The sequence below is a fragment of the Physeter macrocephalus genome, unplaced genomic scaffold, assembly GCF_002837175.3.
Source record: "Physeter macrocephalus isolate SW-GA unplaced genomic scaffold, ASM283717v5 random_1394, whole genome shotgun sequence".
NCBI lineage: Eukaryota > Metazoa > Chordata > Mammalia > Artiodactyla > Physeteridae > Physeter > Physeter macrocephalus.
In genome coordinates, this window is record NW_021146813.1 from 1 (window position 1) to 24531 (window position 24531).

General features: G+C 48.0%; 1 protein-coding gene across 2 annotated transcripts; it reads right to left on the bottom strand.

The window, feature by feature from the left end:
• Window positions 1–60: 60 nt before the first annotated feature.
• On the bottom strand, window positions 61–22818 carry TSEN2 (tRNA splicing endonuclease subunit 2). Of its 2 annotated transcripts, XM_028487082.2 has the most exons (7): window positions 22583–22818; window positions 20791–20872; window positions 16713–16749; window positions 9890–10415; window positions 8639–8716; window positions 2665–2715; window positions 61–357 (listed from the first exon to the last, which is right to left on the bottom strand). In XM_028487082.2, the coding sequence occupies exons 1-7, from the start codon at window positions 22769–22771 to the stop codon at window positions 211–213; spliced, it is 1110 nt and encodes a 369-aa protein (XP_028342883.1). In that variant the 5' UTR covers window positions 22772–22818; the 3' UTR covers window positions 61–210. The 2 variants fall into 2 exon arrangements, with proteins under 2 accessions (XP_028342883.1, XP_054939548.1); XM_055083573.1 differs by lacking the exons at window positions 61–357; window positions 2665–2715 and adding an exon at window positions 6812–7563.
• Window positions 22819–24531: the final 1713 nt, after the last annotated feature.

A 24531-nucleotide genomic window follows, 5' to 3' on the forward strand; every position in this document is an offset into this window, starting at 1 on the left:
GAGGCGGGGGTAGGGGCTGTGGACTCTCTTCTAAGATCTCAGAGCGGAAAAGAGGAAAACACACCCTCCACCCCGATCCAAACATTATTATCTAAGGCAGGAGGACATCCATCATCTCAGGAAAAAACAGCAACAGCACAGATAACCGATTCGATTTTCACCCCCAGGATCCCATGTGAACCCTGGCGCTCACACCTGCCAAGCCAAGAATCACTTACGCAAATCTGTTCCGTACTTAAGTCCCGCTTTGGGCACCCAGCCCTTGCTTCGGAAGTGATGGTACGCCATGTACGTAGTCCTGAACGTGGGCTGAACTACACGGAAGGCGTTCCAGAGCTTCACGATCGTTAAAGGCTCCTACGGTTGTTGGGGGAAAACAAAGCATTATGACGTATGTATCCACCCGTTATCCAGCCGGCGAATCAACAACATCTATACTAAGTGTAGCTGAAGATAAACAAACACGGTGCCCATGACAAAGGGTTTAACCACAAGATCCAGACACGGCTGTCCAGTGAGGCGGCAGCCAGCCACTCCCATGAACTCAGATGTGTTGCCAGTGTAAAAAAAAACACTGAATTTCAAAACTGAGTATGAAAAAAAGAATATAAATTATCCCAGCAATTTTAAGTATGTTGGGTTAAATATACTATGTATATAATGTAAATCAATTTCAGCTGACTTTAAAAAAAAAACCTTTTTAATGTGTCTACCAGAAAATTTAAAACTATGCATGTGGCTCCCATCTGAGGCTCCCATCATATTTCTACTGGACAGCACTGCCCCAGAGGACCTGTGAGAGGCCCCTTTGAGACGGCAACCCTGCAGGCTGGACGCAGCCACGCGAAGTGGGGGAGGGCAGCGGAGGGGCTGCTGGTGGGCGAACAGTCCAGGCAGAGGAATGGGGGCGGCCGGGTGTCCACCAAAGCCAGAGGGCGCATGTTCCAGCATGCACAGACCCTAATGGGTAGCTGCAGTATGTCAGGCCACGTTCAGAAAAGCCAAAAATAATTCTGTAAAAGTTTTTATAAAAAAGATGTTCCATTTAGTCTTTGAAACTAGAAAATTTATGGCAAGGCACAAGTTAGTGATCCAACTGCTTCAAAGGGAATTTTGTTTCTAAGGTCGTACTTCAGGACACTGAGAACGGTTCGGAGAACATGCTGATGTGCCAAAACAAAAACACAACAGGAAAGACCAGGTAAGTTTGGAAGCTTTTCCGCTTCATTTCAGCGCTCAGTAAAACGGCCAGTCCTTCAGTTGGTTTACGGATCAGTCACTCAATGAGACTTGCTCAGTTTGTCTCAGCCTGAGATTTTAACACCATAAATATGAACTAGAGTTGGGTTTTGTTTTTTTTCTCCTTAAAAAAAAAAATACCAAAAAAAAAAAATAACAGTTGTTCCTAAGGTGGAAACTCCGTATGTGTGTGGTCTTGAAATCCACCCCCCCTCCAAAACAAGCAACAGTCTGGAGAAGGCTGAACTTCCGGCTTGGACAGCCCACCGACTTTCAGAGGCTGAGGGTTCTATGGAGGAGCTGGAACGCCCCGACAAATGTCAGTGAAGGCCCAGGGCAGGAGGTGGCGTGGGCTAAGGATGGCCCCCCTCTCAGACAACGGGTCACCCGTCAGCCAGACACCCGTTTCCAAACCACTGGAATACTCATGAAGGGGACCTACACAGTTAGAAGCGGATGAATGACAAAATACGTACCCCCAACAACAGAATAAAATGTATTTTCTCTGTCCTAATGTTCTGCTTACCTTCTTCATCTTAATTTTAATTTCACGTGAATTATTTTGAATAGGTATTGTATTCACGTGGACCAAAATTCAAGAAGTACAAAAGTGTATGGTGAAGTCTCGCCTTCCACCCAATTCCTCTACCAGGAGGCAAGCATTGGGATTAACGTTCTGCTAAGGGCAGCAGGATACAGCACAAAATCATGGGCTTTGCAGCTGTCCTGACATAGGTTCAAATACTAATTCTAACCAGACCAGCTGTGTGACCCTGGGGGAGTTACTTGTTTCCTCAGCCTCAGTTACCTCGTCTATAAAAGTCTTTACAGGCGCAAGCGAGGACTAGAAGCACTGGGTATAAAGTTCCTAACTCACAGCCTTTACCGAAGCAGGTGCTAAACATGGGTAGTTTCTTTTTTTTTTTTTTTTTCGGTACGTGGGCCTCTCACTGTTGTGGCCTCTCCCGTTGCGGAGCACAGGCTCCGGATGCGCAGGCTCAGCGGCCATGGCTCACGGGCCCAGCTGCTCTGCGGCATGTGGGATCTTCCTGGACCGGGGCACGAACCCGTGTCCCCTGCATCGGCAGGCGGTCTCTCAACCACTGCGCCACCAGGGAAGCCCGGTAGTTTCTATCTTTGCTGTTAATTTTTGGTACCGCTCTGACAGACGTCCTGATCATTATAGAAGATACTGCTATCCTTCTAGTCTCTGCGAATGAAATTCAGTCTGAAAAGGTCAAAGCTGGCTTTTGCCTGGACAATCCCAATTCAGGACCCAAAGCCCAAACTTAGAGAAAAAATTCAATTCCAATTGTATCCAGTGAAAGTGGACACATTTGTATTAAAGCAATATGGAAATTACTACAACCTGCTTTTAACATCAGGGAAATTTTAAGTGGACTGTGTCTGAATAAAACATCTTACCTTCTCATAGTAAATACTTAGACATCCCAGAGCATAGACCAGGAAGAAGGCCTAAAAACAGGGCAAGCAGAAAATGCTCATCAGAAACTGTTCCACGTTGAGAAATTATTTTACAGACTGATTTCTCTTTGCGTTAAATACAAATTAATGTCCTTATCACCATCCAAATGGTCACATATTTTTAAACATAAATGATTCATTCAAATTTCAAGGATTAAAATATGAATGTCATAAAATGGTTTAGAATCAGTATAAAACATTTCTATGAAATTTTCCATGTATTTTTTCTTTATAAAAACCACACGGCTAAACTGAAAAATGAGGTAAATAGCAAAAACAACAATAGAAACCTTTGCTCATTGGATTTTCCTCTGTCAAATAACCTTACTAAAGTGAGAAAAGAATTTACAGAAAGAAATAAGTAGAAAATTGTGCAAAGTGGGCCACGCAGACTTGGTTTGTGTAAACCAAATGAGTTTCTTGGTCACTCTTGCTGTAAAGTGATTTCCGCTCGAGTAAACCCCATCTTTCCATTAACTTCATTAAAAGGCACCATGTTTCACTCACGTGGGGAGGCAAGAGGAACGGCAGACAAGGTCGGGCCCAGTTGAGTAAAATCACACTGACGTGGAAATAAAAATAACTTTCTGACAAAAACAAGACGATGCCAAGCCCTGACAACAGCAAACAGGCCCCGGTGTTGGCTCTGCCTGTAGAAGGGGATTAGGATCTGCGTTCATGCCTGAACAGCTCAGGTGAGACTGGTCTGTAGCAGTCAGTGACGAAGAAATGTTGGCTCTAAATGCTACTTTCTTTTTTAACATGAGGATGGAAGCTGGGATTTCAGGTATCCTGGAGGGCCCTCTGGTGCAGGTGGCAGCAGGAAGGCGGTCCCTGCCCGGAGCCCTCAGGCTTCTGTTCCACCACAGTGGTGCTGATGGCTTTTTTCCTCCCCGCCCAGGGCTCAGGACTCAAGAGAACACAGGCTGTGAAGATGCAGGGCTTTCAAGCAGCGACAAGGTCCTGCTAAGGAAACACCTTCCTGACCCTCAGGAATTGCCCCAATCCACCCACCGTCATCCTCTCCTGGCCATCTGATGACATTTCTCTTTACAGCAGTGGTCCTTGAAGTGTGGTCAGTCTGGGGATCCCGGGGTCCCCATGACCCTTGCAGGAGCTCTCGAAGTCAAAGCCATTTTGTGAGATCAAAAGGCACTACTGGCCTTGTTCCTACTCATTCTCCCCAGAGGCTCCAAGACACATGACACCCCAACAGACTGAGCGCAGCAGCAGATGTGAGAATCCAGGGGACTTCTCTTAAGCCAGACCTTAAAGTCTTTGCAAAAATGAAACACAGCGCCACTCTTTTCACTGGATTTGTTTTGTTTTGAAAGAATACAGTTATTTTTAATAAAAATATTATTTATGTTAATGTATAGTGGGTTTATTATCTTGATTTTAAAATGAGTTAATAAACACATATTTAAGTTTTCATTTTAATTTATAATTTGGTAAACACTGACAGATATAATCCACGTAAAAATGCTCCTTGGGGTCCTTCAATAATTTTTAAGAGTACAGTGGTTTGCGGACTACTTTATTTATTTATTAAAATTTTATTGATTGATTGATTTTTGGCTGTGTTGGGTCTTCGTTGCTGTGCGTGGGCTTTTCTCTAGTTGCGGCGAGCGGGGGCTACTTTTCGTTGCGGTGCACGGGATTCTCATTGCGGTGGCTTCTCTAGTTGTGGAGCACAGGCTCTAGGCGCGCGGGCTTCAGCAGTTGTGGCTCGCGGGCTTCAGTAGTTGTGGCTCACGGGCCCTAGAGCGCAGGCTCAGTAGTTCTGGCGCACGGGCTTAGTTGCTCCACGGCATATGGGATCTTCCCGGACCAGGGCTCGAACCCATGTCCCCTGCACTGGCAGGCGGATTCTTAACCACTGCGCCACCAGGGAAGTCACTGAGAACTGCTTTAGTTCTACCCAGATCCAAATCGAGAGCTTCTCTGAAGATGCAGGTGATTACCTGCCAGGTCCACTTCTCTGGGTCCAGTGCCCTGATCCTGGCCGCCGCCCCCTCCCCCCTGGACTTCTGCAAAGGCCTCTGTGCTCGGGCCCCGCAGCCCGTCCCCTAGGGCAGCCCGAGCTACCTTCTCAGCACGTGAAGGCCCCTGGCTCCCAGGCGCCTCGTGGCGCTCGCCCAGCACTCTCCCTAGATGGTTGCTTCACTTCTGTCCCCGTCCCCGTCCCCGGACACACTGAGCTCACTCCTGCCTTCGCCTTTGTAACTGCTGCTCCCACACCCGGAGTCAAAGGTCACTCCTCAGAGAGCTCCGCCCCAACCACCCGGTTTGCGTGACCCCATCCCGATCGACTTCCTCAGAGCATTTATGTTCGCCTGAAAGTATCTTTCTTAAGTGTGTCTCTCCAGCTAGAATGTAAACTCTGTGAGACAGAAACTCTGCCTGCCGTGCCCTTGACCTAGAAGGGGCTCAGTGCGTGTGCTGAAAGGGTAAAGAAACAGGTGTGGATCCCCCCCATGGTCTGGAGCACGTGGCAGGGCTACCCAGGGCAGGTCTCTCATCTCCGTTTCCTCAGGGTGGACACTGTTCTGCTTCTCCTTTAGCTACTGGTGACAGCCTGCCCCTTGTTCTCCTGTGGCCCACTACTTATTAACACAAAACGCTGCTTTTTCAGACGGACACAGATGGTGGCCGAAAGGTGCAACACAAAAGAAAAGGTGGTTCCTCAAAAAGCCAAGTCCTTCTTTTCCTTTCGTTTTCCCTCAACTTTCCCTTCTGGGTTCACAGTGGTAGAACAGGAAGATACTCTGAGATAAGCAGACCTGGGCTGAAATCTCATTAGCTTGGAAGTATCACTTAAACCCTCCCACCTCATGTAGAAAATGGGGATGATCAAGCCTTCTTAAAGATTTGATGAGGTTAGAGTTCATGAAGACATACAAAGACCGTGCTGGGAGTTCCCTGGTGGTCCAGCGGTTAGGAGTTGCTTTCACTGCTGTGGCTCAGGTTCAATCCCTGGTCAGGGAATTAAGATCCCACAAACCGCAAGGCACAGCACCCCCCGCCCCCGCTCCCCGCAAAAACCACGCAAAGCACCTAACTGCTCAATTAATTTTGTTTCCCTGCCTTTCTAAAAAGACACTGTAGCTGGGAAAGGTTCAATCCAGTCCTTGCCTAGGAAGAGATGACCTCCTGGTATCCATCAGAATCTAAGTTCTTCAGAAACTTTCCATTATTAGCAAACACACGATTCCCTAAGAACTGATGAAACCAAAGCCTCGTTTTTAATTGGCCTGAAATAGCTTTTATGAACCTATGCAAGCTGCTCTTAGGCACTTATTATAGATGGGGAGGATCTTAATCCAACGGAGTTGGCTTTATTTAGAATTAAGTCATCAGTAGACCGGGGAGGTCTGTGGAGGCTGGAGACTAGACCCTCGAAATCTCAGGAGTAAGTTTTTACTCTGATAGTACTAATAGATGGACGGATGAGCTTAATGATGGTTTTAATGTCTCGTCAATAAATCTGGGCGGGGCCTGAAGCATTAAAATGAAAAACAGCTCTCAGAGACAGATCTCTAAGTCAGCTCGGCGTTCCCATTCTCAAAACCTAAGAACCGCTTTGAATCACCACAGCGGGGCCGCCCGCGTTCCTGAGGGACATTTATGGAAACATGTTACACTGTACGGGTGGTACCACCAAACACGGGTGATTCATCCAAGGAAACCTGCCAAAACAGAACTGGGAAGCGGAGCCAGGTTTAACCGCACGCTCCCTGGAAACTCTGCAACATGTCTCTGGAATGTTCTCAGGAACCGAGCGGCCTCCAAGAACGAGAACCACCTCGTCTCCTGTCTCCCATTACCGTGGCATTTCTTCAGCGGGTGTGTGAGAACAGGGAGCAGCAGAGTCGGTGAAAAGCATCGGCCGGTCACCGCCTGGAGCAGCAAGGCTCAGCCCCCAGCTTCTGACACCGAATCCTCTCCGTCCGCCCGCTGCTGCCCCCGCAGCTGAGGGGCTGGCTGCCTCCTGACGGCTCAGCCCTCCAGCCTGCCCTCATCCGGATGCCAGCTCTGGTCCCTGCCACTCCCCTGCACAGCCGCCTGCAGCGCCCCGGTGCCACCAGGACCAGGTCAGACCCCTACTCGTAGACGCGCCCTCCGTGACCTCCCCTCCGGGGCGGCCGCTTCCGGGACCACGCTGCCTGCAAGGGCCTGGCGTCCCGTGTCCACGCGGCAATCCCCTATCTACCCTCTAACACCTCCAGGTACCACCAACCCTGTAAAGTCTTTCCGGGGGGCTCGCATCCCTTTGGACCCCACCAGTTTCTGTGCCCATCCCACCGTGTACACATCCATTTAACAAATAATTATCAAGCGCCTCACAGATGTCAGACATGGGGTACAAGAGGTGCAGCACTGGCACAGCCCCCACACCACACGGTGCCCATCACACTGAACTGCAATTTTTGGCTATCTTAGGGCCAGAGCCACGTTCTGCTTATCTCTGTACTGTTAGTACTCAGCCCAGTGCCTGGCACATAGGAAGTCCCTGGTAATATTTTTGCTAAACACTGATTGCAAAAGAAGGAGTTCCAAGCAGCCACTAAATAGCTTTTACAAGTGGCGTAATAACGACGGTAATGACAGAAACAGCAGGCACAATGCTTACTGAGCACCTACGATACACCAGGCACGGTGCTGAAGCCATCACGTGCACTATTTAATTCCAGAACATACTATGAACAAGGTGTTACGTCACCCTCATCTTACAGAGCAGAAATCTGAGGCTCAGAGAAGTCAAGGACCTAGAGGATGGTGTCCCCAGTGCTGTCCAACAGAGTAGCCACGTGCACCTGCTGAGCGTCCGAAACGGGGCTGGCGCAACCGAGAAAAGAATTAATTTTGCACAATTTTCATTAGCTTAAACAGTCACATGCGGCTAGTGGCTACTGTGTGCAACAGGAGACTGAGCTGTCTCATTTGTAAACTGAGTAGATGAAGTAAATAAATCCCAACATCCTTTCCCGCTCTGAGAGCCCGTTCTTTGTACCGCTGGCCTCACTGCAAGGAAGGAAGCACAGACTAGCAGGTGAAGAGAATACGGAGATACAATCACTTCTCTGTGAACACATCTATGAAACGACCAGCGTGGATGCTTTCAACAAGCACTGCCTGAGACCAACAGACACGCCAAGCACTGAGCTAGATGCTGCAGGAGCCTCCAGAGAGGCAGGAGCACCCCTGCAGAAGGGCACAGCCAAGGACAGGAGACAGAGGAAGGGGCGCTGTCGTCAAATCTGGGTACAGTACAGACATAAGCAGAAAAGGGGGGACTGATGGCCGCATGAACACAGGACAGAGGAACCCCAAATCAGACGGAAAGTATGAGGCAGGTTTAGAAAGCCACTTGCAGCAACTTTTGAGAGTGCAGTAAAGGGAACACGTGTTAGTAATTCTGCAGAAGGAAATACCTAGAATCCATTTATGTAATTAGCAGTCACTACATGACTCGGGGCATGCATTGAAGCCTGTGAAAAGCTGGTGAAACTCCATGAATATACTAAAAACCACTACACACTTTAAATGAATGAATGGTATGGTATGGTATGTGCTCTGTGTCTCAATAAACCTGTATGTTTTTTAGAAGCTGCTAAAAATTAGTAACACAGTATTTAGACAACCTGAAACCTTGATGTGAAAATAAGCCCTCAGACAACCCCCCTGAAACCTCTGTGGGATGATACGGGGCAGGCCCTCCCCAAATGGACGTCTTGGAATCGATGAAATGAAGGCCGAGGAGTGAAATGCAGGCAGGCGGACTGTGGACCCTGCCCGCGGCGACCTCAGTACTGAACTGCACGCAGAAGTGCATTCTGAGGTGGACTCATCTACATGGCATTGCCCAGGCCCAGAGACCGACAGCTGAGAAGACGACACGCTGGGAACATACCTCTTCCAGGCTGAGCTGCAAGTACTCAAAGATCCTAAATGGATTTCTTCTGCATATCAGTCTCTTTTTTGGCGACAACTGAAGAGAAAAATAAAATACATACAGAACAAATGGAAGCACTGCGTGTTACCTGGAGGAGGGTGTATTTTAAAATGAATGTTTTCTTCTAAATTTCCCAGATTCACGTTTGTTGGATTAATTCTGTTAAAAAATAATGTATGTCTGTAGAAAAATAATTTATTATTTATGTAGAAAAATAAGTTTTCGTTTTTCTACTACAGCTGACCCTTGAACAAGGGGGCTGGGGTGCTGACTCCGGGCAGTTGAAGGTCTGCATGTAACCCACAGCCGGCCCTGGCCCTCCACGTCTGCGTTCTTTCCTATCTGCAGATTCAACCAACCGCAGGTCGTGCAGCAGTACGGTATTTACTACTGAAAAAAATCCTCTTTCGTCAGGGGACCCACATTCAAACCCATGTTGTTCCAGGGTCAACTGTATTAACATTTTGACTTAGTTCCTTTTTTTAATCGCCCGTGAACTTTTCCTGCGGTCGTGATCATTTTGTTGGTCAGTTTTATGTGTTGCTTTTTTTCACCCAACTGCACTTCACAAGCATATGCCTACATACTTAACGAGACTTCATAAACTCCACTCTAAAGGCGAGATATTCCTTCAAACAGGTGTTTCTCATGCTATTTAACTATTAGACTGTTTCTCACTTGTAGCTGCTACAGATGATGCTGGGGCAGCTATCTTGTAGGTCCCTTAATGAAGTGGACCTAGTTCTGCGCCCCAGGCTCCTCCTGCGAGGGCTGCCCGCCCCACCTGAGCCCCCGCCCACCGCTACACTCAAGACTGGGTAACTACCGTTGCATTTCTTCTTCTCCCTGGCAAGGGAGAGAATGTTACTGGACCTGCTTTACTTTATATGTTATGTATTACAGATATATGTTATTTAAATTTTATATATATATATTTTCATATTTTTTTTAAAGTTAAGCTATTCACAGACTTTGAAGTTTCGGTTCAAACGGCCCTCACGACTACTGAGACCTCAGGGCTGGGACCCAGGGCTGGCTGGTGCCCTTGGAGGGTCTGCAGTGTGTGTCCTGCACCAGCTCTCACATGTCCCGGGTGCTGAACACGGGCCTGCTACCGGTTCCGAGTAAGGGACGTCCCTGTTGGCCAGCATCTCCTCTGGGCCAGACACAGCTGGCTCTGGAGGAGGCGATCTCTCTCCTTCTACTTACGTCCCCACCTGGGGCGTCTTCCCTCTCGCTCGCGGCACACACGACCTCCTCCACCAGCACGTAGTGGTGCCCAGGCCCTCTCTCTCTGGCCGGGACCAGACCCGCTCGTTGGCTGCCGTCCCCAGGCTGAGCGCCAGAGGGCGGGAGCAGAACATCCTGTTTGCCGCAGTGGACGTGGGGCAGAGGAGCGGTGACCTCCGCCACGTGTTCACCAGAGCCGTGGGTAGGTATCGGGTCAGGCCCGGAGCCCTCCTGCAGGCGGTCTGATCGCTTGCTGGGATCCTCCAGATCATGAGACTTTCCTGTAACCCCATTCATGGCAGAAAGTTTCTCTCCATCTGCTGTGCCTTCCGTTTTGGAAACCATTTTGGAGTTCAGTTCATTACACAACTGGACCTCTTCATTCCTTTGCAGACAAAGATGCTGAAGGGGCTTTGTGTAATCGTCAAGGAGTCTACGCACTGTGCTCTCATCCTGGCCTTGTCTTTGCATGAGGTTTGTGGCCCATTCCACGCTGCGCTGATACCTGCAAAGTAGAAATTCTGTTAGTAACAACACTTAAATTTCAATATTTAAGACGGCGGAATGTGTGAAAAAGATGGGAGGGCAGTATGCCAAAATGTCTATAGTTCTTCTCAGTGATGGGCTACAGGTTGTTTTCTTTATACTTTTTTGCATTTTCTAACTGCTCTGCAATAATTATCTACTACCTTTTTAAAAAAAATTTTATTTTATTTATCTTTGGCTGTGTTGGGTCTTTGTTGCTGCACGCGGGCTTTCTCTAGTTGTGGCGAGCGGGGGCTACTGTTCATTGCGGTGCGCACGCTTCTTACTGCGGTGGCTTCTCTTGCTGTGCAGCACAGGCTCTAGGCATGCGGGCTCAGTAGTTGTGGCTCGCGGGCTCTAGGCGCAAGGGCTTAGTTGCTCCGCGGCATGTGGGATCTTCCCAGACCAGGGCTCAAACCCATGTCCCCTGCCTTAGCAGGCGGATTCTTAACCACTGCACCACCAGGGAAGCCCTATTACTTTTTGTTTTTATTACACAGCTTCACCTAATTTGCTTAATTTGAAAAAAAAATGACCCCAGTTTAACAAAGTGTGAAAATTTATGTAATTTAAAATTGGTGGACCAAATAAATGATTTAGGTAAATTTAAAGAGAAAATGGCCATCCTTTGTCAGGGTTTGTTTTGCATTATTTTCAATTTTGGTTATCATGTTTTCAGATAGGTATCTCAGTCATAGCAAAAAGTCTTTGTTTAGTATTGGAAAACAAAATGAGAATTTTAATAAACATTTTTCACAGTACAGTACTTACTAATGTCTCCACCATGTATGGAAAGAAATGATTACAGTTACATACACCCAAGCATCTTAATAAAAAATGGCCCTTTTTTCCATAATTTTCAAAGTATATTTTAATGAGAAAATACATGCTTAGTTTCTTAAACTTGAAGGCAAGCCCTGAACACTTTCCAGGTTACAAAAAGTTACAGGGAAGACAAAAGGATTCTGCCTATTGAAGCAGCGTCAACACCTGACAAGGCTGCCGGGATGCGTCATGTGACATAAGACGCCACACGTGTGTGGAATCTGATCCGCAAAGGCGGAAGACTTCGCAGAACTCGAGCACTTTTCGCCTCCACCTATAGCAATCAGTCTGCAAAGCATCGCAGGAGACACGTGGCTTGTGGGAAGACAGATGTCACTTTTCTCTTCACCTTGAGTATCCTGCCTGTATAGGGATGATGGGAGACGTCCTAGTCTATAAACTGATAATTACACACAGTGAAGCAAGGAAGCTGGCTTCTGTTTTTTAAAAAATACATTTATTTATTTTATTCATTTTTGGCTACGTTGGATCTTCGTTGCTGCACGTGGGCTTTCTCTAGTTGCAGTGAGCGGGGGCTGCTCTTCATTGCAGTGCGTGGGCTTCTCATTGCGGTGGCCTCTTGTTGCCAAGCATGGGCTCTAGGCGCGTGGGCTTCAGTAGATGTGGCACGCGGGCTTCGGTAGTTGTAGCTCGTGGGCTAGAGAGTACAGGCTCAGTAGTTGCGGCGCACAGGCTTACTTGCTCTGCGGCATGCGGGATCTTCCCGGACCAGGGTTTGAACCCATGTCCCCTGCCTTGGCAGGCGGATTCTTAACCGCTGTGACACCAGGGAAGTCCCATTCTGGTGTTTTTAAACACGAGATCTGTGGCTGATTAACCCTGATTCATCAGGACAATCTCCAAGCTGTCCACACCCTGCTTATCCTACATGGGGATAAACATGCAGCCCTATACACTGGGGACTGTATCTTAGATGTAAAGATTAACACCTGGCAAGGCTGCTCTACACCTACAAGGCAGGATGGTGCAGTGATTACACACGTGGACTCTGGTCCTGCACGTTTTGTGTGCAGCCCTGACCCTGTCCCTCATAACTGGGTGACAAAGCCAATGAATTAACTACTCTGTGCCCATTTCCCCACCCCTAAGATGGAGATAAAGAGTACTATTACCTCATAAGGATCCAATTATGCGCTCCTTTTTATAATCAGCACAAAACGTAGCTGCCCAGAGAGCAGCAGGGTGTCTCCTCTCCTGTATGAAAGGTACCGCCTCTCTCATGTGCAGTTAGGACTTTCATATGAGAGATCTAAAAGGATCTATGCTCTTCAGGTCACCTGTAACATTAGCTAACGCCTTCATGGGTCTATGAATCTCCTGTGTCTGAACACAAATTTTCGTGTCATGCGTATTTTCCTGGGGAAGGGATCCACAACTTTCATCAAATTCCCTGATTTAAAATATGTGAAAGAACCACAGCATTAAAGGTTCAACAGCTCCCACTTTGAGCAGGAGATGTGGAACTGAGACAGAGAGAGAGTGTGGGCGTGCACACGCACACAGGTCCCTGCTCAGCCCTCAGCAGCAGAGTGGTCAAGGCAGATGTGAGTTCAAGCCCTCGCTGTGGGCATGAGGTTCTCGTACCAGCTACGTGCCCTCCCCTCCAAGGCAAGGAGATGACTGTGCCTGCCTCAGGGGGCTGTGCAAGGATGAAAGGAGATGAGACACGTGAAGTGCTCGGCACATAGTAAGTGTTCAATAAATATCTGTTACTTGATGACTGTGGGATTTTTCGGGAAGACTTGAAAAATAAAATCATTTTGACTCAGTACCTATTACATTGAAAAATACAAATGACATTTTAATGGATGGAGACGTACACCTTAATGAATTGCCCTTTGGGAGCAGGGGCAGCCGTGTGGGTCGAGCACTGTACCAGAGCTGGGTTCCGGAGCTGGCTCTTCCGTGACTCTGAGCTGAGCCACTCAGCACCTGACACCTTCTGCTCTTCTGCCGAATGCCGGGGTCACGCCACTTTCCTGCCTCTGATGACCTCAGATGTTTGTTTATGGAAGCTCAATGCAACAGCGGCTGCTAAAGCCTGTGGAAGAAAGCCTCTGACTCAGCCTGTGATCGACACACGGCAATGGGGCACAGAGCAGGTGTCCTCTCATTGGCAGGCAATGCCTTAAAAAGTCCTGCTGTGATTAACCCTGAACACTGCTGGAGAAGCAGCAGGAAGAGAAGAGTACAAAGTAAAAGTTGGAAAACATGAGGGGAGAGCAGGAGGAGGTGGCAGGTGTGCTGAGAAGCAGCCAAGGGCCTGGTGACGCAGACCCGCGCCAGGGCCCCAAGAGCACCGAGGGGGGCCGACCGAATACGGCTCAGCTTCTCAGGTACCTCTGCCCTCAGGCACACCTCTTCCATTTGCAGCGAACATCCTTCTTCACCAGTTACTGACTCAGTCTTATTTACTACTGGAAGTTCATAGCAAAATGGTTTTGAGGCAGTCTGCTTAGGTCTAAGTACTGACCTTGAGCAAGTTAATTAACCTCCTCCGGTGCTCTTTCCTCCCCTGTCCAAGACAGACGATTACAGGACTGACCGCCTAGGGGTGATGTGAGGACATGAAAAGCTAATCCACACAGCTGTTATGAACACAGGGCCTATTACACGGAATTACACCCCAGAAATGCCGGCACATACAACTATGTGATTACTGGCCAGGCTCCAGAGTCGCGCTTCCTGGTTCGAGCTCACAAACTCTTGGGCAGCTCTCTGTAGGCTCCCTATGCACGTGATGGAAACAACTACACCTACCTCAAAGGTTTCTCCAGAAGACGAGCTGAGAGGATACGGGTAAAACATGTGGACCGGTAACGGCACTGTTGGAGAATCAGTACCGATCGGCTATGACAACAATGCAGCTGCTGATGGCGATACCTCATCATAATGTTCATCACAGAAGCGCTCATTTGTCTACTCTTCTTCGCCTCCCGCTAGACTATAAATCCCCGAGGGGAGGACAGAGATCTGTCCTCCTCTTGTATCTCCAGCACCTACCCAGTGCCTGACACGTGGGCACCCGCAGCAAGTGCTGGCTGGAGAGAGGAGCGCAAGTGAGGAGGGGGACCAGCACCAACCTCAGGGCTGCTCCTTCCAGGACACAACCCTGCAAACGTCAGCCCCCAAGTGCATCACCGGAGGGTCCGCTCCGGATGCTCACCTCCAGAAAAGATCACACGGAAGCGTCTCATCACCCAAGGACGACTACTGTTGGAAAAAGGCCAATTAGAGTGAATCCGCTGGAAAGAGGGATCCAAATTTCTGAGGAAATAAACAATTATAACACGTACTTATGTTGGAAAGTTAACCTCAAGGTATGAAAAGGAGTCCATTTTCCTAATATTTAACAAAATTTAGATTGTGACTGCAAGTTTTATGAACTGATGATGAATCAAGTATTGATGGGGGTGGGTGCTGGGGAGGGCATACTTTCCTGACAGAACTGTCAGATGTGCTGAAGTCCTACCTCTTGGCACCTGCAAATGGGACCTTATCTGGAAACAGGTCTTCTCAGATGTAATGAAGTTATTTAAGATGAGGGCAAACTAACTGGCGTCCTTACAAAAGAAGGGAAATTTGAACACAGACACAGAGACACACAAGGCGGACCACCACGCGATGATGTAGGAAAAGACTGGGGTGATGTGTCTACAAGCCAAGGAGGGCCAAGGACTGCTGGCCACCACGAGAGGCTAAGACGAGGCAGGAAGGACCCTCCCCTAGAGCCCCCTGAGGGAGCACAGCCCCGCTGACACCTTGATTTGGGACCTCTGGCCTCCAGAAGCGTGAGAATAAATTTCTGTTGTCTTAAATTGCCAAGTTTGGGACTTCCCTAGCGGTCCAGTGGTTAAGAATCCATCTGGCAATGCAGGGGATGCCTGCTCGATCCCTGGTCGGGGAACTAAGATCCCACGTACTGTGGGGCAACTGAGACTGCACGCTGCAACTACTGAGCCAGTGTCACAACTACAGAGCCCACGTGCCGCAACTACAGAGCCCACGCGCTCTGGAGCCCAAGTGCCACAGCTAGAGAGAAGCCCACGCACCGCAACCAAAGATCCCGCCTGCCGCGACTAAGACCTGACGCAGCCAACAAAACAAAACAAAACAAAACAAAAAATCGCCAAGTCTGTGGTACTTTGTTACGGCAGCCCTAGGAAAGTGTCGCAAGGGTCAACAGAATTCCTGGAATGTTGCACATTCTACAGAGCTTACCGAGGGATAACCTTCAGATCGGGAGGCGGCAGTCCCCCCACCCCCCCGCCCAGAACCTCACATATTCAAACGGGCTTGCTGCCGTGTCATCTGTCCTGCCAGCCCGATCGGGATGAGGTTCTGAGGGACGGGCTTCTGCTGCTTCTGCATCCTGGTGTTGGCTGCAGCAGCCTGTCTACACTGCAGCCCCCAGTGGAACGGGGGCTCGGCCAGGTCCTCGCAGGCCCTGTGCCGTCCCCCAGCCTGCGGCTATGGCCAGAGCAGCCCCTGAGATCTCCCAGGTGCCACTGCCTCTCGGGCACTCCCTGGCCGTGGGGTTTCAGAGCCTGAAAAGGAGCTGTCAGACTCTGCCAGTACGTGCCAGAAGCCAGATGAAGAACCACTGTAGGCCTGAGCGGTTTCAGAAGGCTTCGTGGAAGAGTTGCAACTTGAGCTGTCCCACAGGGATGACGAGTGCTTAGAATGAGGAACATTTACTCAACAAAATCCTACCAAGGGAGCGCTGGGTGTGGGGCTGCAGAGGGGAACCGGGCATGGTCCCTGCCCTCTGACAACTGACAGTCTCAGTCCAGTGTGTGATGCACGGCACAGCCACAGGCGCCAAGGCAGATTCTGCGGGGGCAGCGGAGGAAAGGGCCGCGTGGAGACGCTCCAGGAAACGGGCACGTAGGCTGGACGTGCAGGAATAGCCAGCAGCACGCGTGCCTGGTAGGTTAGGGAGAGGTGTTCTGGGAAACGCGAACAGCATAAACAAAAGCCCAGAGGAAGGAAGGAATCATGGCTGTGTGTGTGGTCTGTGTGAGAGCCTCTGGGAAAGCGTCTTTCTCTAACCCCGCAAGTGTGGAGCGATGGAGGAGGACAGGGCTGTTTACACCCACACAGCGCGGGAGGCCAGCTCCAAATCTAAGTACCTTAGGGCTTACAGACAACATACGTTACAGGATTAGTGTTCGTATTTTGGAAGGAATTTAACTGGCAAAGGTTTTGGCTTCGGATTATTTTTAAAAATAAACTTACTTAGTACAATTCAAATATGATTTGATCCACATTAAATTCAGACATAATTTTCAAGGACACACCTACTACTACTACCACACACACACACACACACACACAAAAGGTGTGGACAACCACATCAGAAAAGGCTACCTGAAAACAGATCTGATTTAAACCATAATTTTGCCCAAGGTCAAAGTCCACCAAGACTTACTTTTTTGACGTGATTACAGGCATGTCTGTCTTCATATCTGCAACAACAAAGAAGTGCTATTAGTTTAGACAAATTTTCCTTAAGGGGGAAAACACTGACAACCTAGAAAAAGGCAAAGAATTTCAAGATTCACAAAATCTCAACTCTAGAAGGTTGAATGAATCCTGTCCCAGCAGCCAAACAGGTGCTTTATACACCATCACTCCCTGCACCCACGCCCTGGCAGGCGCTGCTGACCCATCAGGGCTCTTGCTGGGCTCAGATGTGACCTCGGAATCCTTCTCAACACTCCAGCTAAGCAGCGACAGCATGGAAGGGGAAACTCTGCCACCTCCGAACGCTCAGGCCCTCAACTTCTAGGCGAGAGTACCGAAGCCCTAAAGTTACACACTTTACCTCCGTTCTCTGTGTCCCATCAAGCATCTTCTGTGACAGCTGCTCACATGCGCCTAAGGAAAGGGATGTTGAAGAAGATCTCACGGCGGTGTTAGCTCTGGATGTGGGTTTGGGAGTTCCAGGCTCTAGTTCCAGCTCTGGGCATCTGGCTGGAAGAGGCTTTCCGCTTAAAATGTTCACCAGGTCACTAACAGTGTGGGTTTTTGTCCTGGTCCTCCCTGACCCTGCCTTTGGGCAGCTCATCTTTCCTTTTCCTTTTCCGCTTCCTCTCTGGTGCTCTAAAGGCCTGGAACTGATGATGTTTGGCTTTAAAATCCTAGGGAGGTTGAGTTCACAGACTCCTATCTCCTTAGTAACTGGACCTAAGGAGACCTCCCTCCTTTGGTAATTTAACAACAAGCTACAATTTAGCACGTTTTACTGACAGCCTTCCATGTGCCAAGCACAAGATATACAGAAGTAATATAGCAACTCCCCTCTCCTTGAGATACTCACACTCTAGTTGGGGAGACAGACCAGACATGACTGATTCTAACTCAAGCTGATTCTAACCCTTCTTGAGCAAGGACAGTACGTATTGTAAAGGGACTGGCTTACTTTACCTGGAAGGGTTAGGAAAAAACACAAAGGAGAAGGAGTAATTGAGTGGGGCTCTGACGAACGAGTAAGAGTTCGCCAGGCAGACCAGGGGACAAAGGCAGAGGACACCATGCACAAAGGCTGGGGATGGCAAACGCATGGCAGTTTCACACATCGGCCAGCAGCCCAAGGTGGCCGTGGTACCAACGTGTAGAAGGGGGTGGGTGGAGAGGGGGTAGAAGATGAGGTTGAAGCCAAAACGTTGAAATGGACATTTGAGATCTACTTCCCGAGGGCAGCCCACAACCTTAATCTCTGTTTCCTTGGCCTAAATTCATTTCCTTCAAATTTCTACCCTACTTAAAACTTAGTTACTACATAAATCAGGAAAAGATTCTCAACTGTTAAGACCATTACACTATTTGAAAACTTTCTATTTTTTGGGGGCCAAATATTACTAACTGCTGAAGCTGGGCGATGGGGACAGGCAGGGTCGTTACGCTCCTTGCTCTACTTTTTTCCCTCCCTTTTAAAACCTCTATGAAAAAACTGAAAACATACAAAAGTAGAGAGAACAGTATAATAAACTCCCATGTTCCCATCACTCAGCTTTAAATTAACTCATGGCCAGGGGTGCTCTTACCTGTCCTTCTGCCCACTCCGCTGGCCCCCAGATTATTTTGAAACAGGTCCCTCATATCACTTCATCTCTAAATGGTTCAGTACATCCACAATCACCATGAGAACATGCCCGGGCTGGCCTGTGGAGGACGACATACCCGGTACCCTCCCCGCCTCATCCCACTTGAGGCCATCCTAGACCAGCTGACAGCCATCCAACAGACAACCAGACACCAGTGAGTCCAGCTACATCCACCACTGGACTTCTAATAGCGCAGCCAGTGGATCCATAACTAACCAGATGGACGAGCACATCCAGCCAAGATCAGTGGACCTACCCAGCAAACCCGGAAACTCAAATGAGCAATCTGGTTGCTGTTCAGAGCCACTGAATTTTGGGGTGGTCTGTTAAACAACACTGTGGCAGGAGATACAAAGTCTATCCCATTAGGACTGAACAGTCAAATCACCACGTTTTAAAGTCACTCAAAATAGCTTCCTCTGTGGCTACAGCACCTTGTTGTCATGTAATATACACTTACAAGGTTCCAAGGTCAAATCTATAGTCTCACCTCTCTCTCCAGCCCGTTCCATCCCTCGCCCACAGGCATTAAAAAAACTACGATTTATCCTTCCTTACATTTCAAAAATATATTTATATTCCCCTCCCCCTAGATAAGCCATAGCATACTTTCCTTTACCTTGCTTTCTTTGCTTAGAAATATATCCTAGTGATGTCCCATTCCTACCTCAGCTCCACAGCATGTCATTATATGAATGTTCCATAGTTCATTCAGCTGGGATCCCCACCCTCATGGACATTTTGGTTGTTTCCAGTCTTTTAACATTAGAAACAGTGTTGCAATGAATAGCCTTGGGCTCTTTCTTTTCAAATTTTTGCCAGTGTATCTTTAAGATAAATTCCCAGAAGTGGAATTGCTGGGTTAAAAGTAAATGCATATATTGGGCAACTGGATATCCACAGGCAAAACAATGAAGCTGGACCCATACCTTACATCATAGAAAAATTAAATCAAAATAGATCAAAGACCTAAACTTAAGAGCTGAAACTATTAACCTCTTAAAAGAAAACACAGGGAAAATCTACACAAGCTTGGATTTGGTAATGGTTCCCTAGTATGACACCAAAAGCACATGAAAAGAAAAAAAAAATTAAAACGATAAATTAGACTTCATTAAAATGAAAAACTTTTACCACTTCACACCCATTAAAATGGCTAGCATCAAAAACAAAAACAGAAAAGAACAAGTGTCGGTGAGGATGTGGAAAAATTGGAAAACCTTACGCATTGCTGGTGGGAATGTAAAATGATGCAGGTGTCATGGAAAACAGTTCGTGGTTCCTCAAAAAATTAAAATAGAATTATCATATGATCCATCAAGTCTACTCCTAGGTATACACAGAAGAGAAATGAAAACATATGTCCACATGGAAACCTGTAGGCGAATGCTCACAGCAGCACTACTCATAACAGACAAAAAGTAGAAACAACCCAAATATCCATCTTTGGATAAATGGATAAACAAAACAAAATATATCACACAATGGAATAGTATTCAGGATAAAGTTCTGATAAATGCTACAGCATGGACAGACCTTGAAAAAATTATCCTAGGTGAAGGACACAAAAGGTTTCCACTTAGATGAGATATTTAGAATGGGCAAAATCAAAGATACAGAAAGCATATAAAGGTTACCAGGGGTTAGGGGGAGAGGAGGATGGCGGGGAGTAAATGTCTATATGATTTTTCGAGACCGTCAAGTCCCCTTCGTAACGGCCATACCACCTGCACTCCCACCAGCAACGTGTGAGAGTGTTTCTCAGGGGCTCGCCCATGGGGCACGTTGTCAAACTTTCTGATTTCTGTCACTCTGACTGCTGAAATGGTATCTCAGTGCAGTTTTAATTTGTATTTTTTCTTGCAATAAAATGTTTTTTAAAATCCTTTCTAATTCTGTTTTAACCTGCTGGTATTGGTTATGTAACTACCATGAGACTCCCTTAGAAAAATACACTCAGATGAAAAGATTTATAAATTAAAGAGGAACAGCAAATGGGAACCACATACATTAGTATGTTTTAACAAATACATCAATGTCATGGTTATTGTTGTAAATTCCAATTCTAGAAATAAAATATAAAACCCACCTTGCATACCGGTGAGGAGGCACTTAATTACTAGTACCTTCCACACGCACAGGACTCTGCTGAGCAATGCTTAACAACAGAAAAGCCTAAATAACACTTCTGATAATTCCAGAAATCAGACGAAACACATTTTCACCAATCATAAGAACCCTTTCACCTTGATTAGAATTATTCTAGTTGCTATTTTTACCAGTAAAACTGCCAGTGGCATGTTACTTCTCCTCTAGAATTTTACTGTATAATCTGGTGTTAGAGCTAAAAACGAAGAAAAAGATAATTTGCCAAAAGAACTGAATGTTGCACAAGTTTACCTTTCCATTTAGCAACCAGCTTAGGATCTGAAATGGTGAAGTTTGGACGGCTTCTGGACAGGATACCTTTTCCAAAATAACCCTTCCGGGAAGAGAAAAAATAGAGTTAGTTCAGGTTTAGTTATCACTTTTTTAGCTGAGGGAGAATAACCGTTTGGGTTAACGAGAGAGTCACTGCATTTTTCACAGCTTGACATCTTCCCTCCGATTATAGATAATTCACGATTACTAGTGAACATCTTAGCGTTTTCTCTCTCCAGTCGTCTGAAGGGAGCTGGGACGTTTCCAGGGCACCTCGTTTGTCTCGTGAGTAGTGGTCTCGGTTCAGGTCTGGTAAGCTGAGGGTGAAGGGCAGGCAGAGGCAGCATTTCCTCTGCACACGTGGATGAGGAGCAGTGGCCTAAAAGCAGGAGCCGAGCCCCCCAGGAACAAAAAGCTTCTCGGATTCTCTTGTACGCAAAACTGAAGTACTGTTCTTCTCCTTCCTGCTGACTCCAAAAACACTGATTCCCCAGCCCCCATTTCTTAAAATTAGAAAATATTTAAACCCATAGAAAACTGAAAGAATAATAAAATGAACACCCTATACCCTCCACCCAGATTGAACAATCAGAATAAATCACGTGCAGGGCGCTTCACGAAGCCTCCGCTTAATGTTACATATTGCGAATAGGGAGGAGACTGTCCTTGGCCTAGACCCCTGTCTCATTTGGGTCAGTGCCACCCACTGTATCTCACTTTGGGAAGGTGACTACAACGTGTATTTTTTTTTTTTGCGGTACGCGGGCCTCTCACTGTTGCGGCCTCTCCCGTTGCGGAGCGCAGGCTCCGGACGCGCAGGCTCAGCGGCCACGGCTCACGGGCCCAGCCGCTCCGCGGCGCGTGGGATCCTCCCGGACCGGGGCACGAACCCGCGTCCCCTGCATCGGCAGGCGGACTCTCAACCACTGCGCCACCAGGGAAGCCCCTACAACATGTATTTTATATAAAATGTCTAGAGAAGGCACATTACAGGAACAGGAAGTGGATCAGGAGTGCCTGGGCTGGGAGCGGGGACAGGGATGAAGTACAGTGAGCATCAGGGAACCTTCTGTGGCCACGGGGAACGCGCTACAAGTGGACTGTGATGGTGGGTGCACAGCTCTATGAATTTATTACAGTCATTGCATCGGGCACTTACAATCGGTGAATTTTACGGCCGTAAATTATACCTCAGTAAAGCTGCTTTAAAAATGCCTCTAGTGTTGAATTGGCTATGGGGGAAAAAATAAGCAAGCTTCCAATCTCATCCCAAACCTACCGCTGACGGAAAAAGCAAAAACTGGAACTCGTCCTCATGTAAGAAGAGGTCCTCAACCAGGAGAGCGAGCAAAGGACATGCTGAAGCCCCATCTGGTTTGTCCTGAGCCAGAACAAACTGCCACCCTACGGTTACCTCTGGGGACGGAGTGGCAGTGAGAGGGAAATTTTTACTTTTTACCCATTACATTTCTGTAAATTGCTTGAATTTTTTTTTTTTTTTTTTTTTTACAATGAACGTGTGTTGCTTTTATAATCAAAAACCAAGAAAGGTCAATGCACTGACCCAGCTTCACTGACGAAATGTGGGTTTGTGGCTGGGAATTGTCCTCTGGGCTTATGGCTTCGGGGCACCTGATTCTGTTCCTACATTGCACTAAACTGCAAGGAAAGCGTATGGGTCATTCACGGGCTGTTTCTGGGGGTGGATGGGGAGAGAATGGCTGGCTCAGGGCTGTCAGGAAGCAGCAGAGCTGAGGCTGCCCGCACATACCTTCCCATAGAGCTGCTCCATATCTTCTGCGTTCCTCACAATCACACTGTTGTTTATCATCTCGGCCCGGAATATTCTAAAGTCCTTCTTAGGACCACAGTCCTGACCGAAAGGGATCGGCAGTGGAGACTCATAGCTCTCATACACTCTTCTTTTCCTCTTTGGGGGACGGAAAACTGCCTCTGCCATTTTCCAAGGTAACTGTTCTTTAAAGACTGTAATAAATAGGGAGAAAGAAACAAGTCAATCAATAACTGTACTGACCAAACATGTGAGTACATTTATATCCAGGCTCAGAAAACCCTGTGGTCTGTGGGAAAAATATTTATAAAGCAGTGAACAAAAAGACAGAGTAATGAGAAGATTTTGTTTCAGCAGCACAAACCCTACCCACCTAGGGTATCTCGATTACTTCCCACATCTATGTCGTGGTACCATTTCTCATTACAGCTGACGAGACTGAGGCCTAGTGACAGGTCCATGGTCACAATGCTACTCGTAGGTCTCCTGACAGCGAGCCCAGGAGGATTCCTGTCCACGAGGATCCCTCCCATCCTGTCAAGCGGCCGACAGACATTTACCGAGCACCCACCAGAGGCTCCCAATCATCAGAGGTGCTAGGGATATAAAGAGAAAACCAAAAGGACCCTGTCCTCAGGCTTCCCCGGTGGCGCAGTGGTTGAGAGTCCGCCTGCCGATGCGGGGGACGCGGGTTCGTGCCCCGGTCCGGGAGGATCCCACGTGCCGCGGAGCGGCTGGGCCCGTGAGCCGTGGCCGCCGAGCCTGCGCGTCCGGAGCCTGTGCTCCGCAACGGGAGAGGCCACAGCGGTGAGAGGCCCGCGTACCGCAAAAAAAAAAAAAAAAAAAAAAAAGGACCCTGTCCTCAAAGAAGTAAGTCTAGTGAGCACCTCCTTTTCCAAAAAAAGGACCTTAAAATACGTTCCAAACATTTGGCCAATCATCTCCCAGTTTTTCACGTAAATTAATAATAATAACAACAACAGCAGCAGTCATCATTTAAGGGTCTACTCCTCAGCACCAAGCATGAGTGGCTACGAGCAGGAAGTGGCACGCCAGAGTGCAGGGAAGGGAATCGGCTTCACCACTGCCCAGCTGTGCAATCTGGGGCAAAAGTTACTTGATCTCTCTGTGCTTTGGTTTCCCCGTCTGCAAAATAAGGATAAATACAGACTCCATCTTATAGTTTAGACCCATAGGAGCTGAGAAGAGCCCTGGCACGCAGCACTGAGCGCTCTGCACGTTCACTATGATTACTATTATGGCACTATTACTGTTAGCACTAAGAACACCGTGTGATAGATGAGGAAGCAGAGCCAGGTTAGACAGATGTTGTCAGAGGCCTGGAGGGTAGTGGCCCTGGATGACCCCGGGGCTGCTGAACGCCAAAGGCCACGCTCTTCCCTCTGGGTTCCGCTGTGACCGCAGGCAGCAGCTGCCTCCCTTGTTTGAAGGCTCACTGTTTCCCCAGGTTAGGGGCTGAAGGGTTACAGGGAATTATGGAGAATTATGGAATTACCACGCGCCCAGCACTCTGAGGGAGGAAAAGAAGGCAAAGCCAGTACCTCTCCCTTCCAGGCTTTACCCTCAACCCGAGGAGACAAAACAAGGACAAAACGCACACAGGCTGCAATTCAATAATGGCTGGGGGAGGGAAGTCAAGTTGAGTGCGTTGTACGATAAAGACAGAGAGCCACAGCAGATGCATTTAACTCAGGAAAACTCAACCACACGCAAGGGGGAAACACAGACAGTGCAGGGGACTGGGTCAGGTGCTCCACTCATTGGGCAAGTGCCCTGGAATGAGACAGGGGACCTGAATCTGCTGCGCCCTCAGTCCCGGCTCTGGACCCGACTTACACGGACAGCACATCTGGTGCTTGAAGATACAGTGGAGCTGTATCACACACGTGTTTAGCCTCCATGTCTCT

Coding starts and splice junctions, on each gene's coding strand:
- TSEN2 (XM_028487082.2), bottom strand. CDS start 22,771: ATGGCAGAGGCAGTTTTCCGTCCCCCAAAGAGGAAAAGAAGAGTGTAT. Junction 2,716..8,638: donor TGCAGCTCAGCCTGGAAGAG/GTATGTTCCCAG, acceptor CCCTGTTTTTAG/GCCTTCTTCCTGGTCTATGC. Junction 358..2,664: donor TAAGTATTTACTATGAGAAG/GTAAGATGTTTT, acceptor CAACAACCGTAG/GAGCCTTTAACGATCGTGAA.